This window comes from Microtus pennsylvanicus, chromosome 2 (assembly GCF_037038515.1).
Source record: "Microtus pennsylvanicus isolate mMicPen1 chromosome 2, mMicPen1.hap1, whole genome shotgun sequence".
NCBI lineage: Eukaryota > Metazoa > Chordata > Mammalia > Rodentia > Cricetidae > Microtus > Microtus pennsylvanicus.
In genome coordinates this window covers 46,592,377-46,607,246 of record NC_134580.1, presented here as the reverse complement: position 1 = coordinate 46,607,246, position 14,870 = coordinate 46,592,377, and the positions used below count along the sequence as shown (strand labels likewise).

General features: G+C 47.5%; 1 protein-coding gene across 18 annotated transcripts in view; it reads right to left on the bottom strand.

Moving 5' to 3' along the window:
* Mtss1 (MTSS I-BAR domain containing 1) overlaps nucleotides 1–14,870 on the bottom strand; it is a 138,019-nt gene that overhangs the window by 8,487 nt on the left and 114,662 nt on the right. For 16 of the 18 annotated variants that reach the window (XM_075960943.1, XM_075960954.1, XM_075960955.1 and 13 more), the window contains 4 exons: nucleotides 6,007–6,164; nucleotides 4,335–4,442; nucleotides 3,229–3,326; nucleotides 1,159–1,369 (listed from right to left, as the gene is read on the bottom strand). In XM_075960943.1, the coding sequence (XP_075817058.1) occupies nucleotides 1,159–1,369; nucleotides 3,229–3,326; nucleotides 4,335–4,442; nucleotides 6,007–6,164 (575 nt within the window). Of the gene's footprint in view, nucleotides 1–1,158; nucleotides 1,370–3,228; nucleotides 3,327–4,334; nucleotides 4,443–6,006; nucleotides 6,165–6,408; nucleotides 6,499–14,870 lie in introns of all 18 variants that reach the window. The other 2 variants (XM_075960937.1, XM_075960936.1) reach the window with 1 other exon arrangement.

Genomic DNA, 14,870 nt, shown 5'->3' with positions numbered 1-14,870 from the left:
GGTCAGAAACCCCCAATTTAATACCTTTTTCCTTCCCCCGTGTTACTGGGGCAGAAATCATGCTTGGGCCACCAACAGAAGTATGAAAAGGATAGAAGGCTTTGCTTTCTCAGGAAGGGTTATGGGGGTGCAACATATGTTAATTTCCAATCCGTTAGCCACAGACACAGCTCTATTGCACACTGAATGGCCTTTCAGGAGGCAAAGGTTCTGCCCTCCTCTGACCACATGCACTCATGGGAGCACGGCAGGCACACGGTTTAGTGAAGCACAGAGGAGGGACAGGCTAACACCCCGGTTAAGACACACACACTGAAAATAAACGCAGCACTCGGCCCTGAACCTTCCTGTGGGAAGCTGAGTCTAAAGGGGAAGAAGAAGGGAAGACACCACTATGCCTCAGACGGCTCAGTAATGCTGAAGAGCTTCGAAGCAGGAGGCTCTGCACTTGATAGCTTTGGCTAAGCAACAAGGTTCTCTGGTCCAGCTCCTACCCCCCCCCACACACCAGCAGGTGGCGCTATGGGATCCAACAAGTGGTGGCACCAATCATGTCCCTCCCTTATTAATGAGTGTTGAGCCAGAGGTGACAAACCGGTCCTAAGAAACAGGAACCCTGAAGAACATATACACAAAACAACACACATGAGGGGCACCCAACGCCTGGTCCAGTTCCTGCATGCTGAGGCAGCAGGAACGCTGGGCTGGGTAGATATCATCCAAACTAAAACAGAGGTAGAGATACCTATCCTTCCTTCTCCCTGGATCAAAATGCAGAAAGAATTGTCCACGGGTGCTTGGGCCACCTTCTCAGTGGCAACACACTTAACAGTGTAGGGAATAACTATTCAATGACATGGTCTCTGCCATCAGGGAGGTGATATGAAGAGGGTGTCCCCATTGTGGGTCATGACACACCAGACTGGGCACTTACAGGGATAGCCCCAGTTCTTTGGGGCTATCTACTTACATGTGACAGCCTGCCAAACCAACATGGCATTTTAACTATTACTGGATGTGGAGATAGGCTTCCAGCCCAACTTAGAGCACCTCTCCCTTTGGGACATCATCTTTAAAGACAAGGATTTGGCTTCATCTCTCAACAATGGCCAGGGTACCCTGTGCACCTGTTGCTCATTGGGTCAAGGACATCCTTACCTGGTTGGCAGCTTCAGGTGGCATGGGGGACGGCGACTTGGACTGGAAGGCGTCCTGGGATATGAATCCTGAGTCATGGGAGGACACGCTGGACAGCCTCACGGGTGCCTGCTGGGCCAGGTGGGAGCTGCGGTAGCGGTAATGCGAGCTGGGGGAGTGGGAATGGGAGCCGCTGGACCGGGAGTCACTGCTGTTGACACTGTTCAGACTGCTGTAAGGGCCAAGCAGAGGGGCAGGCATGGAGGAGGGGGGCAGGGTGAGGAAAGAGCACACACATGCAAAACAAAACAGTATTAGCCCCCTGCCCTGGAGAAGTAGTATAAACCCCAGAACATGTTGCCAAAGACCAAATCAAGCTGGTAAATGAAAGTTTTAGGTAGACAATAAGAGAGCTGGGTCTCAGGTCTCCGAGGATACAATGTGACAGGCTCAGAATACATGCCTGAGAAGTTTTTCTTTTAAAAAGCCAACAAGGCCCAACTCTATTACGCCACTTACCAACAAAGCTGCGGGACTAACACTTGTAATATAAAGAAAAAGTGGGGATGATCTCATCTGCCTGTGGTAACCATGACCCTGGAGCAGAACCCATTAAATCCACAGTATGTGACACGGTCTCACATCCTGGGACGACTATCTGGCTCCAGATGACCAGAGGCCACACGGCTAAACAGCACTGGCTGACACCCTAAGGTGAATTCCATCCACCCTGCCAAACACATCAGCAAATCAACTTGGCATGACTGAGTGCAAACATTTTATTTTATTTTATTACCAGAGCTGGTGAGCTGACTACCGCCAGACTCTTCTGCGGGTGTTTCTCTGTTGAACTGTCTGTCTAACGGCATAGGCAGCTTTCAATGCTAAGCTGCTTGTGTTTAAGGTGAACCAGTAAGTCGGAAGTAGAACAATGGCTCTCACCCTTGAGGATCTCCGCCTGCACTTCGTTCCCTAGTAAGAGCATATATGCTCCTACGGAAACCAGAAAGAAGAGCAGAGTCCCTGTTGCAGGCAGGCAGAGCAAAAATGTCAAGGGCAATTATTACAGAAGCACCTGGGGTAAGAAGCAAGCCTCGAGGTTTGCAAACCGGGGTCTGTGGTTTCTAATCTAAAGATGATGCGTTAGGGGAACAACACTGTGTGGCTATCCTGTGCTAGGATGATGTGCAGTGACCGGCCAGACACAGGGGAGCATGACTGACTCCAGTGGACAGCTCTTGTCAGTGGACACCTCTTGTCAGCGACCGAGTAAGGCTACGAGGAGGAGACGGCAGGGTGTGGCTTGTTCTACCCTATGAGATGAACCTTACTGAGCCACTGAAAGAAAAAACTATTTTCCTGTCTCACAGAAATACAGAGCCTGTGAAAGGTGACCAGAAAAACCAGGCAACATCTTTGGGGAAGACAAAGCCTCTTGACCAGACCTGCCTGCCCCGCCCCACTCTCTCCAGGGAGAAATGAAACACAGCAGGGTGCTAAGCGGCATCTCCCACAGACTTGGGCAGGTCCCCGTTCCCTCTTTGGGCTACCTCACATCCATTTGATTTTGCAAAGTCAAGTCAAATGACTGGCAGCAAGTGCTCTACTGCACCAGGGCAGGAAGTGATGGCCAAAGACACGCCCACCGTTCAAGAACAAAATAAACTTTGCCCCTCAGCAGGCCAAAAGCAGCTGCCTCATGGAACTAGGCAATGGTCCTACAGAACCCAGGTCTATTTCAAATGATTGTCCATTTCCACGAGTAACATTGTGACTTGACATAAGGGGGAAGAGGGGACACAAAAACTGGACGGACTTTAAAACTACAGTAATGTGGGTGAGACATGGCCAGAAGCCATTGTGGCTTCTGTTCCAGCTACTGTTGGGTCGACTTCCTCAAAACAGAAAGAAAAAGTCAGCCTTGGGCTCGCTGTGAGAATACCTGGGGGAGGCAAAACAGACTAAAACCTGAGAGCATTCTCCACTTGACTACACCCTGTTTCAAACTGATGCCTCCTGGGGAAAGGCCAGGCTCCTGGTCACATTGCAAAGATGTCTTGATAAGCACAGGAGACCCGGGACTTCACTCACCTGCAGACACTTGACTTTCTGGACATGGTAGTGCTGGGTGACGAGGGTGGCGTCTGATAGGACCAGCTGTAATCAGAACCTTTCAAGTCCAAAATCACCTGAAGGGGCAGAGGAGAGGGGCTTCAGGCACACATCTCTACACATAGGATGAGAATGCGACCCTCACAGGGGTCATGTTTTAACCCAAGAACCACACTACCTATCCTTTGAGGTCACAGTCCTTCTGAGACAAGCAAAAAACTATAGAGTTAACAAAGAGTTAGAAGGGGAAAATCCTGAAATATCAGGAGGAAAAGGTAATAGCAGCGATGGACTAACAACTCCTAAAAGCTATTTTTACTGTAGGCTAAAATCAGCAGCATCTCCATCCTGCAGCTCCCTTGAGACAATAGTGGTTTAGGGGCCTGTGGACAGCACTTCAACCTCTTGACGCTCAGTAGTCACTTGCGCCCTATTTGGCTAGGGCTAGAAACATGGAACCCTCACAGAATCAAGAGGAAGCCAATCCTATCCCAGCAACAAAGAGCCTGTTCATTTAAGAGGTACTCTGCTCATGTCTACTCACCGAGTCAATGCATACTCTAGTTAGTTTAATAGAAAAATTTCATAGACAGAAAATCAAAAAGCTTCCAAATTCGTCTTTCTGAGCTGACTGTCCAAGCAGACAGCTGCACGCAGAGGGCTCAAACCAGCCTATGACTCATCCTCTGTCCCCCGGACATCTCTTCCGACTTGACAGCGTGCTAATGTCACACACATCAAAGGAATAAAGCATTTACAATGTGTTATCTTTTCTGCAGCGGAGAGTCCCACGGCTGACCTGACTAGCCCCAGAGAGGATCGCAATGATACAGAATCACATGAGGTCAGGTTCCTAGGACAGCTCATGCCCGCAGGGTGGCTGAGCACAGCATCTGGTCATCACATATTAGAGTGGAGGCCCCGATTAGGTGCCTTCATCTCTCAGAATCTCAGCACCTTTCCCTACAAAATGGGTGTCAGAGTGAAGGTGAGCTAAGGTGGCTCACACAAAGAATGTAAACCTAACATAACCAGAGCCCTGGATTCCATCACTTGTTCCCGAGCGCTTGGCCCACAGTTCCTACCTGTTCACTTGAGGAGGGTAGTTTGTGAGGGTCCATGGTCAGGCTTTTCAGGTCTTCCGATATGGTCTGAAGGTGGGTAATTTCTCCTAACATGGAGATCTCTTCCTCCTGCAGGGAAGCGATTTGTGCACATCATCATGTGGTTTCCCTCATCGTCTTATTCCAACCACTTTTGCCTGAGTCACAGCATGACCTTGTCAACCTTACAGGAAAGGCACCTGAGATAGGACTCTAAGCTGAAGAGGACGTGTATATCTTCTTTTTGGAAAGAGAAAAGGAAAAGGCAGTGAGAGTGAGCTGTGTGCTGGGGACAATGGGGGGACAGGGAGCATCCTCACAGTGCCTCGGATGGCCTACCCATGTGTTTTCAGGGGATCCTTCCACGGGCGTAGGGAGCCCTCAATGGCTATCATGTCTTAGGGATATTTAGGCCCAGATCTTTATGACAGTACAAGTGTTCGGTAGTATTACTGTCCCTGTTTCTTGTCCACTGCCCCATCTGAACAACCAGCAAGTGGGAATGAAGCAAGGACTGCAAACCTTTCAGTCACCTTCCCGGGTGCCAGCAGGAACTGTGGGCCCAGGTCCACCTCAAATCTGAGCACGAGAGCCTTCAGCAGCCTCCAAGAATGACTACTGCAAATTCAGCTGTAGCTTGCACATGGTTTACATGACTTAAAGTGGGACGTCATTGGCGGTGGTGGCCCACACCTTTAAGGCCAGCACTCGGGAGGCAGAGCAGGTGGATCTCTGTGAGTTTGAGGCCAATCTGGCCTGCACAGCCAAGACTACACAGAGAAACCCTCTCTCAAAAATCCAGAAAGAAAAGCAAAGAAAAGGAGGGAGGAAAGGCGGGAGGGAGGGAGGGAGGGAGGGAGGGAGGGAGGGAGGGAGGGGAGTTGAGGTTGGGAAACTAATCCACTGAGGTGCTTCCTGGCACTTAGGACAGATGCAGGAGCCCCAGGTTCAGAGTTTTAGATACAGTGGGTCTAGAGTGGGCCACGGAATTTTCCTATCTAGTTGGCAGGTGCTGCTGCTGACTCTTTAAACAGGCTTTCTGTTTTGTGAGTTTTGTTTTGAGATGGGGGAGAAGTGGGAAGGATTGTTAAGACCAAGTCTCGCTCTAGCCGTAGGTAGCCTAGAACTTACTCTATAGCCCAGGCTTGTCTAAACTTCACAGCAATGCTCTTGTATCAGCCTCCAAAGTGCTGGGATTACATGGTGATTGGGCCACCATGAACAGAAATGTGAGATCTCAACTCAGTTAAAAAACAAAACAAGAAGGATATGGTGTGAGAGGGAGGTCCTTCTGTCTATGTGTTGTCTCTATTGGTTAATGAATAAAGAAACTGCTTTGGGCCTATAGCAGAGCTATAGTATTGCAAATAATATGGTTTTCTGAGTGGTTATTTCATGCTGGACAGCCGGGACGAACAAGTGACCCTTCTCCCAACAAGGATATGTGTTGTTAAGAACTGTGATCCAGGAGAGGGTCACGTGGACATCAGCACCTTGATGAGAATCTCTGCTGTGGGGACATGATTCCACCACTGTGATTCCCGACAGCGGTGGGTGGTCACTAACAGGCTGGCCGATGCACAAACCAAGAAGGACAGCCCCTCCCTCTGCACTGCACAGTTCATCAAGCCTTCTGGAGTTTCCGTCAACTTACAATCACGGGCCGCAGCATGGAGATGAAAGTGCAGAATCGGCCGCGTTCTTCGATCAGCGCTTTCCGCACGGCCTGCTTTTCCGTTTCTTCCAGCAGGAGATACTTATCGTTGACATCCTGGAGGGCGCTGTCCAACTGAGGCTGGATGTCACCTCTCCCTGGGAACAAAACAAAGCCACAAGGTCAGCCTGCCCAATGCCAGCTTCTGACGTCCTTACTGAGGTGAAGGCAACCCTTTTCCAGGACTTAAAAACATGACTTATTTGTGGTTCCCATAAGACTGAAAATGGTTAGTTTTTTAGGAGTATCTATTTCCAGTTTCTAATGTCTGTAGGGCTGTTTGTCTGGCTTATCTGTGACGAGGGGCATCTCCTGGGATGACCTCCTGGCTTGCCTCCCTACCTTGTGCAACCCTGCAGAGCCCTGTGTCAGCCAGCACACCCTCAGGAAACACAGCAAGAGCATTCTTTTCTTCAGAGTATCTGGAAGAGGCTAGGGATGGGAGTTAGGTGAGCGGCTAGGGCTATTTCCAAAAACGGACACAAGCTGGCTTTGTCAAGCCCAACCCAATCAGAAAGCCTCTGTTTGGGCAGAAGTCTCAGTCCCTGAAGACAATAGTGGGTTCTTCAGCTCTTGGCCCTGGGGTCTAGGAATCCTTGGCTGTTCATCTAACTCCCTAGTATAGAGCTCCAATGGCTTTCCGGTGGGAGGAGCCTGGTAGCCAAACTTCGATAGTTAGGTCTTTGCTGGTGACAAAATGAAGGGCAAAGCTATACAGAGAAGAGCCTGTATCATTTACCTGTCTGGCCACACCTCCAGCCCCTAGTTATCCAGACAGCATCTTACAGTTTCAGACAGAGTATGAATCAATTAAACAACTCTGAAACAGGAATAGCTGTCTGTGTAAATAAGGTTTTATTAGGACACTTATTTATATGCTGTCTGCAACTTCTCTAACTGCCTATGTGGCCCAGAGACCAAAAATAGTTGGCCTTTTACCGAAGCCATCTGCTGCACGAGGAGGTAAACGTGAGCAGACAGCACTAAGTCCAGAGGAACAACCAGTGTCGAAGTGACCTGTTGATGGGGGACACACCGGGGTCATGCACAAGAAACCAGCTCTTAAGCTTCCATGCCTGACTTTCGGCAAACAGACTTTACCCACACCCAAGTCAGAGGAAGAATTTCTAAATTCCTTCAGGGCAAGGTTTTGGCCTTCTCCTGCTATCCCTCAGGATATCTACTTGTGTATACAGCAAGCGCTCCATAAGTGCTTGTTTCTTTTCGGGGTTATCCTAGCTGCTCGTGTTGAAGAGGAAGTCAAAGCTCAGAGGTCAAAGGATTCTCCAAGGCAGAGGTCAGAGACAGAGCGGACACAGCCTGACTTCCGGGGCACTCAGGCTAGCCTCTCTGTCCACTGTCTTGGGTTGAACAGCGAGTTCAACTGCCGCAGAGGAAACTGCTGGACCAGTTAACATACCAGCCCCTGACAAACAACACACAGAACAGTAAATGGGCCATGTCATCTGATGTAAAGACAGACATGGTCAGGGAAGAATGTCTCGGCTGTAGGGATAAATTCTGTATTTTCTCCCACAAGCAGATGAGAATTGCCTAATTTGGACCAACAAGCTCAACAGAACTTATTAAAACTCTAGATGTAATAAACGTTCTAGAGAAGTCCTAAATTAATGAATAATGGGAAAAGCATATGCAATCAAAGCCCCAAATCCTTAAAAATGCCTTGGATGGGTTTAGTAAGCTCAGAATACACAATTTTGTACATAAACAACCCTCACTAGTTCAACAAAGTATGTAAAATAACATGTGTATAATACATAGTATCTAAGAATATACAAGGCTATTATCCAATGGTCACCGTATGCATGAAAACTGCTTTGTGGGAAATTTCCAACACTCTTGGGTGACCCACTCTCCTAGTCTTCCACTTAGTCACTACCTAGTCCTCCAGACAACCCTCCACCGTGTCTTTAATTTCCTCACCCAGCACAGCAGGGCACCAGCCGTCCGTAGGACCTGGCCACCTATATTTAACTGGTTCCGAGTGCACTTAGCAGACAGAAAACAATGAAGCCATGCTCCCATCTGGGATGTTCCAGCTACAATCAACTCCGTCTCATAGACGTCTACCTGCTGTGGCCTGCCTCAAGGGGAAGAGCTGACTCGTGCAAACAAATCCATGCGTGCTGAGTCTGTTCACCATACAAGTGACTGACAGCAAAGGCCTGGAGTGCGTGAACACCTGCTCTTTCTCGCTAGGCTGTGGGGCAACAGGGCCCAGCCCAGGGCGGGTGGGGTCCTTCCTTAGTTGCTCAGTCTCTTCTGTGCTATCTGAATAGCAAAATATCAGACCAGAAAGTTCTTAACGTGGTGGGGAAGAGGGGATGGGGATTGGAAAGAGTTGGAGCATGCCGGGAGAGCGAGCAGATCTCTGTGTAATGATTTTATTATTTTTTTTTTTAGACAAGGTTTCCCCGTGTAGTCTTGATTATCCTGGAACTTACTCTATAGACCAGGCTGGTCAAACTCACCAAGATCCACCTGCCCCTGCCCCTGCCTCCTGAGTGCTGGGATTAAAGGTGTGTGCCACCATGTACCTTTTGGTTGTTGTGATTTTTTGCTATGTGTGATTTTTGATCAAATATACTTTGATATATTTTGATTTCAGGAAAAATTCTACTTTTAATTTTTTTAATATTTATTTATTATGTATACAATATTCTATCTGTGTGTGTGTGTGTCCGCAGGCTAGAAGAGGGCACCAGACCTCATTACAGATGGTTATGAGCCACCATGTGGTTCCTGGGAATTGAACTCATGACCTTTGGAAGAGCAGGCAATGCTCTTAACCACTGAGCCATCTCTCCAGCCCCTACTTTTAATTTTTTAAAGATTTATTTTAATTTTATTTCTAAATTTTTTTTTGGAGAGTTTCTCAGTGTAAAAGAGCTGGCTGTCCTGGAGGAACCCACTCTGTAGACAAGGCTGGCCTCGGACTCAGAGATCTGCCTGCCCCTGCCTCCTGAGGGCTGGGATAATTTATTTATTTTAATTGTACGTGTATGGGAATTTTGCCTGTATGTATATGTGTGCAACATACACATGCAGTGCCTATTTTGGCCAGAAGGGGGCTCCAGAACCCCTGGAACTGGAGTTACTGTTGGTGGGAGCTGCCTTGTGGGTACTGAGAACCAAACCCAGGCCCTCTGTTGATTTATCTCTCCAGCTTCTGAAGAAGAAAAACTTTAAGATGATGGACTAGGGCTGGGGAGATGACTCAGTGATTAAAGTGCACGTCACAGAGCAGGAAGATCAGAGTTCAAATCCCCGATAAGCTACTTCTATGCTGGGTAGACATAGCAGCCCACCTATAGTTCCAGTCTCAGAAGGCAGAGACAGGATCCTGAGCTAACTGTTTAGAGAAACTAACTATTTAGACTAGCTCTAGGTCTGACTGAAGGGTCCGACTTCAAAAGAATACAGTGGATTTTGTGAAAATATACTTAAAAAAAAAAAACAAACAGTGGAAGAGCAATCAGAAAGCCTCCTGAAATCAACCTTTGGCCTCTACACACATGTGTGCGCACACATACACATAGGCACATGAAAAGTATTCTATAATTCTAAAATAACACTGCATCTTTACTTCCTGTCACAGTTGCAATGCATTTATCTAGTTGTCGTTAGTAACAGCTCCAGGTGTGAAGGTAAGGACCTGTAATCTTAGCACTCAGACAGCTAAAGTGGGAGGATCAGCCTGGGCTATATACTGAGACCTTGTCTCAGAAGAAAATAATGAAAATAAAAAATAGGCCTTACCTAGGAGAGCAAAATGAGTGTATGATCGAATCTGGTAAATACATATCTAAATTACTCTACAATTACAGCAAAGTTATTTTAAATATGTATTATGTTATAATTAAAGGATTTTAAATTATAGCATTCTAAAATAAGTATAAGCTGTAAAGATTGCTCTAATTATGGTTATAGTGGGAACATTTCTATTTAGGATATATCAGACCAAAACACAATGATTATTTCTTAAAAATCCTGACACACCACATTATTATATTTATTTTATATATACACAGTATATTAAACATTTATATATTACATTATATATTATATTATAAGCACACATATGTAATTGCTTAAGAAATTCTGTTGGATATACTGATTTTAAGCTGTCTGATTTTAGTTGTGCTGATTTTAGTACACCTGCCTCTTGGTCTCTCCAGGGCTGTAGCATCTTCCCTTATATGCCTAAGTCCTGAAGTCTATAATTTAAATGAGCCTCCCATACACTTTAAACCGTCTCTAGATTGCATACCATACCTGATTCAAAGTATATGTTGTATCAATCACTACTATATTAAGAAACAGTGATATGAGAAAGCCTGCAGGTGCTCGGCAGAGATGCGGATCTTAAGAGCATTCCACTGTGCGCTGGCCTGGCCTCTACAAGCTCAGGGCTGATCTGCAAAGGCCCATCATTGCCCTGCAGGCGGCACGGTCAGAGTCTTCACTGCCACCTCAAACACAGGCATTGGGGGTCGGTTTCTCTTTTTAAGATTCATTTACTTTTATATGTATGAGTGTTCTGTCCACATGCAGTGCCTGCAGAGGCCAGAGAGGACGTTGGAACTCCTGACACTGGAGTCAGTAAAGGCTGCGAGCTGCCATGTGGCTTGCTGAGTCCTCTGGAAGAGCTGCCCAGTCATGTCTCCAGTCCTAAGGCTCTGAGCATGCTTGCTCCCACACAAACTCCATCCCCTTGTCTCACCTCTGCTCCCTCCACCCTGGCTTCTGAAGTGTCTCTTCAGCCTGCCCAGAAAAGTCTTAGTTGCTTTCCACTGGCAACAAATACATTCTTCTCAGCAGCGTCCACTGCTCTCAAAAAGAGTCCAACATCACAAATCCAAGATCCTTAACAAAGCCTGCCCCCTGGAGGACTTGCGAGCATCAATCTCCGTCCATTCACAAGCTAGGCCTTCTTTTGCTACTCTATCCTTTTCCCAAGGCTGGGCACTGTTCATCTCCATGTGTGAATTTCCTCTTCCCCGCCTGCTTGACAGCTCTTCATCCTGTGTCCCTAGTTAATTCTCCAGTCTTCAGGAAGCTCGGAATCCCGACCAGGATTCTCCTCCTTGACCCTCGGAAGTTCTTTATACTCTGGTCCTCCACCATGGGGCTCTCCTTTGGATTTCCTGTGTTACTTCTCTTAACCTATTTATTAACTTAAGATCAGTCTATGCTGCCGGTGGGAGGACCATACCGGGGTAAAACGTGTATCTTGTTGTTCTTACGGTAGCTTCTCATACACTGAGAATATGCTCAGTGGGGAGAGTTGCCTGAAGTCAGTAGGTGCTCAGATCTCTCCAAAGGAAAGAGACCCCAACAGCACGACACTGAGTGTGCACTCAAGGAGCTCAACCATCACCTCCTAAATGACCTAAGAGCCAAACCTTCTAGGACCAAGAAGTAGCCAACATAGAGAGCCCGGATGCCTTGGATGGCTTTCCAGACAAAATTCCTGAGCAAAGAAAAGCCATCTGGCCTTTTCTGTAAAATAAGTCATCTGTAGCCTCCAGATAACCCCAGCCCCCAACTCCTCTAGTGCCCAGGGCTTGATTCTACTTGTGCTGGGGAATCCTGAACACCAGTCAGGAGGCCCTTAGGAGTCCCCGTGAGAGAGGAGTCATGATTACTTTCTGCAGAAAATTCTCCCGGGCCACCACGTTACAATAATGGGTGGCATGCTGTGGGCCAAGGAAGGAAGGAAGGAGCTAGGCATCGGGAGTGGGATTTCCAGGAGAGTTTACAAAGCTTTCTGAAATGGAATCCCAGCAGCATTGCCAATTTACTCCCCTTCTTTACATAAACATTCAAGGCGGGAGTCAGTAGCTTTTCCATGGGGAAGCTGGAACAAAGCGGCTTGCACAGGATCACAATTCCCAGTGCTGAGTTACTAATGGGCACAGCTGGACTCTCACCTGGGGCCTTCTCTGTCAGGACACCCCCCCCCCCCCCGCCCGCCTCCTGATCATAGCCCCTGGTGATGTCCAAAGCTCCACACCCTTCACCTAAGCAGCTGGACCAGAGCGCCAGGTGGTTACCTGGGACTGCCCATCCCCCATGCAGCAGCCCACAAAATAAGGAGTTGCAAGGGGCCTTGAAGAGTAACCCTGGGCCAAATCAGCTGCTGGATGCTAGCAAAATGGCCCAAGGCCTTTCTTCTTCCTGAGACAGACACTGAAGGAGCCTCCAGAACTCCACAAAATACCTTCCCCATCTGCCTGACATGTTATCGCTGACCTCCATCCCAAGGCCTACTCTACCACGTTGCTACCCCTCACACACAGAATGCGGCTTACAACCAATAATGGCTAACAACGCTTCTTCTTCTCTCTCTTATTCAGTGGTCCAGAAAAGAACTGGTACCATTAACAACTGGTAGCCTCTTACAGCCCACGAACTACGGAATGTAAACACAGGCACATATGAGACACAGGATAGGATGGAGGATACAAAGATTCAAAATGACACTGGGAATTTACATTTCCAGGAAGAATCCCCTTTTCTCGAGAGACCTGCCCTTGCCGTCCCACACAAACCATCGTCCGTTCAGGTTTGACCAACAGAAGAAAACATGCCTAAAAATAAAAAGGAACGCTACAGAGAGCCCAGAGAGAGCCTGAACAGACTCTAATGGGGCCCCTGCCAGCCCACAGTCTTCTATGTAATAAAACATCAACAACAGTCAATCTCTCCTGTGTCCTCGTGCTTTTCACTCTAGAGGTTTCTGGGTCATCTAAGACCAATAGTTGCTTTTAGCTTCTTAACCTGTATTTGTGTCATAGGGCACCAGCCAGCTACCTTAGTTCCTGATGCACCCACACCATCTCCCAAGTAATAGAATCACAAGGGTGTACCACCATGCTGCCTGTTAGGACATGGCTAGACATCAGCCATGGCGGCTGACACCCTACCGGCCACCAGTCAGGTATAAACGAGTGTCAGCTTCCAGCCACAGATTCCCCGGTGCCCTCTCCACTACCTCGTCCTTCTGGAATGACTGCCCACCCACCCAGCCTTCCTCTTTACAGTTCCATCCTCCAGTGTTTTCTATGCACTGCCTCCTCCTGGAAGCCCAGACAATTCTTTCTCTGCACACACACAGAATGCTTCCTCCACAGCAAGCTGGACCACGGATATCACAGTTCGTAAAATGTTACAATACTGTGGTTTCTTAGAAAATGACACACACTCAACTTGGTATTCAGCTTCGAAAACCCTTGGAGTTTCCTGAATGACTGGTGATGCAATGGGGTGTGGGAGACAGGGCCCACACAGCTCAGAGTGAGGGGCTGATTGCCAGAAAAAAACAGCCACTTCATTAGAAGGTCGGAGCGCTCAGCTCCAACACCTGACCTCAGGAAAGAAGGGGCTAGAGAAAGACTTCAGCCAACAATGCTCAAGCTTCTCCTCAAACCTCCACAAAACCCTTGGGGGTCCTCTTAGCATGCAACTTTATTAATAAGCTGGGAAGAGAAGACACCAAAGCTTTGAGTCCACAGTGTCCAATCTTCCCATCCCAGTGTTAATCACATCACCAAGGCTATTCGTTTGTCTCTCGGTAGCAAACTGCCCAAAGTGTGCTTCTCTGTGGGTAAAGAGCTTGCTCCGCCAGTCTGAGGACATGACAAGTCAGCCGCAGAGGCACACACCTGAAATCTCAGTGCTGGGGAGAGGAGGGGCAGAGACCGATGGATCCCCCAGACTGGCTGGACAATCAGTTCAGTAAGAGACTACCTCCAAAAATAAGGTGGAGCACAATAGAAAAAAAAAACAACAACCTGGCATTGACCTGTGATAGATGCACACATGGGCACCACCACCACCCTCCCCTTAAAAGAAAATCCACACCGTGCATTCTCACTAATTAATTTTTAGAAAATAAAAACTAGGGCTGCAGATGGCTCAGCGGTTTCTTAACTCTTGCACTGGCTGGTCTTCCAGAGGTCCTGAGTTCAATTCCCAGCAACCACATGGTGGCTCACAACCATCTGTAATGAAATCTGGTGTCCTCTTCTGGCCTGCAGGCATACATGTAGGCAGAACACTGTATACATAATAAATAAATCTTTATTTTTTTTAAAAAGAAAAAGAAAAAAAACAACTATTCTTGAGGTCCCCCAACCCAGGACACCCCTGTGACATGTCTACCCTGCACCTCTGACTCCCAAGCCCCTGACTACAAGGTCACAGCCTTGTCTCCATCTATTTGGTCCCCTATGCCTAAAGATGTCTCTCTTGCTCCCTTCCTCTTTGGCCCATTGTATCTCTTGCTGACGTTCATCACAGCACTGAGCACATCGCTCCAACGGGCTGGCTTGAGGGAGAGCTTGAGTTCCTTAAAGAAATAGTGTCCTTCCTCCCAGGACAAACTCATCTGTGATAAGTTATGAATCCCTTCCAATATGGAGGTTCCTAGAGCTGTCATTATGCAGGAACCTGGGATTCAAGACACACACACACACCAACTTCATATATGCATATAGAACATATGTACAGAAAATGTATGTCCCTCTGTTGTGATTTCTAGTTGTGTGTTTCTAGGTATTTTTACAGGTGTGTGAATATGTGTGTTTCTACATCTATGTGTGTCCTGTGCTTCTTTTTCAGCTATTTTGTGTGTCTGTCCTAAGGTTTGTCTGTTTTTATTTTATTTTATTTTTAGGTGCCTGGTTGTTTTTTAATGAGAGAGAAAGAAAGAGATGCAGCCAGGCAGTGGTGGCACAAGCTCTTAATTCCAGGACTCAGAGGCAGACGAAGGTGGATCT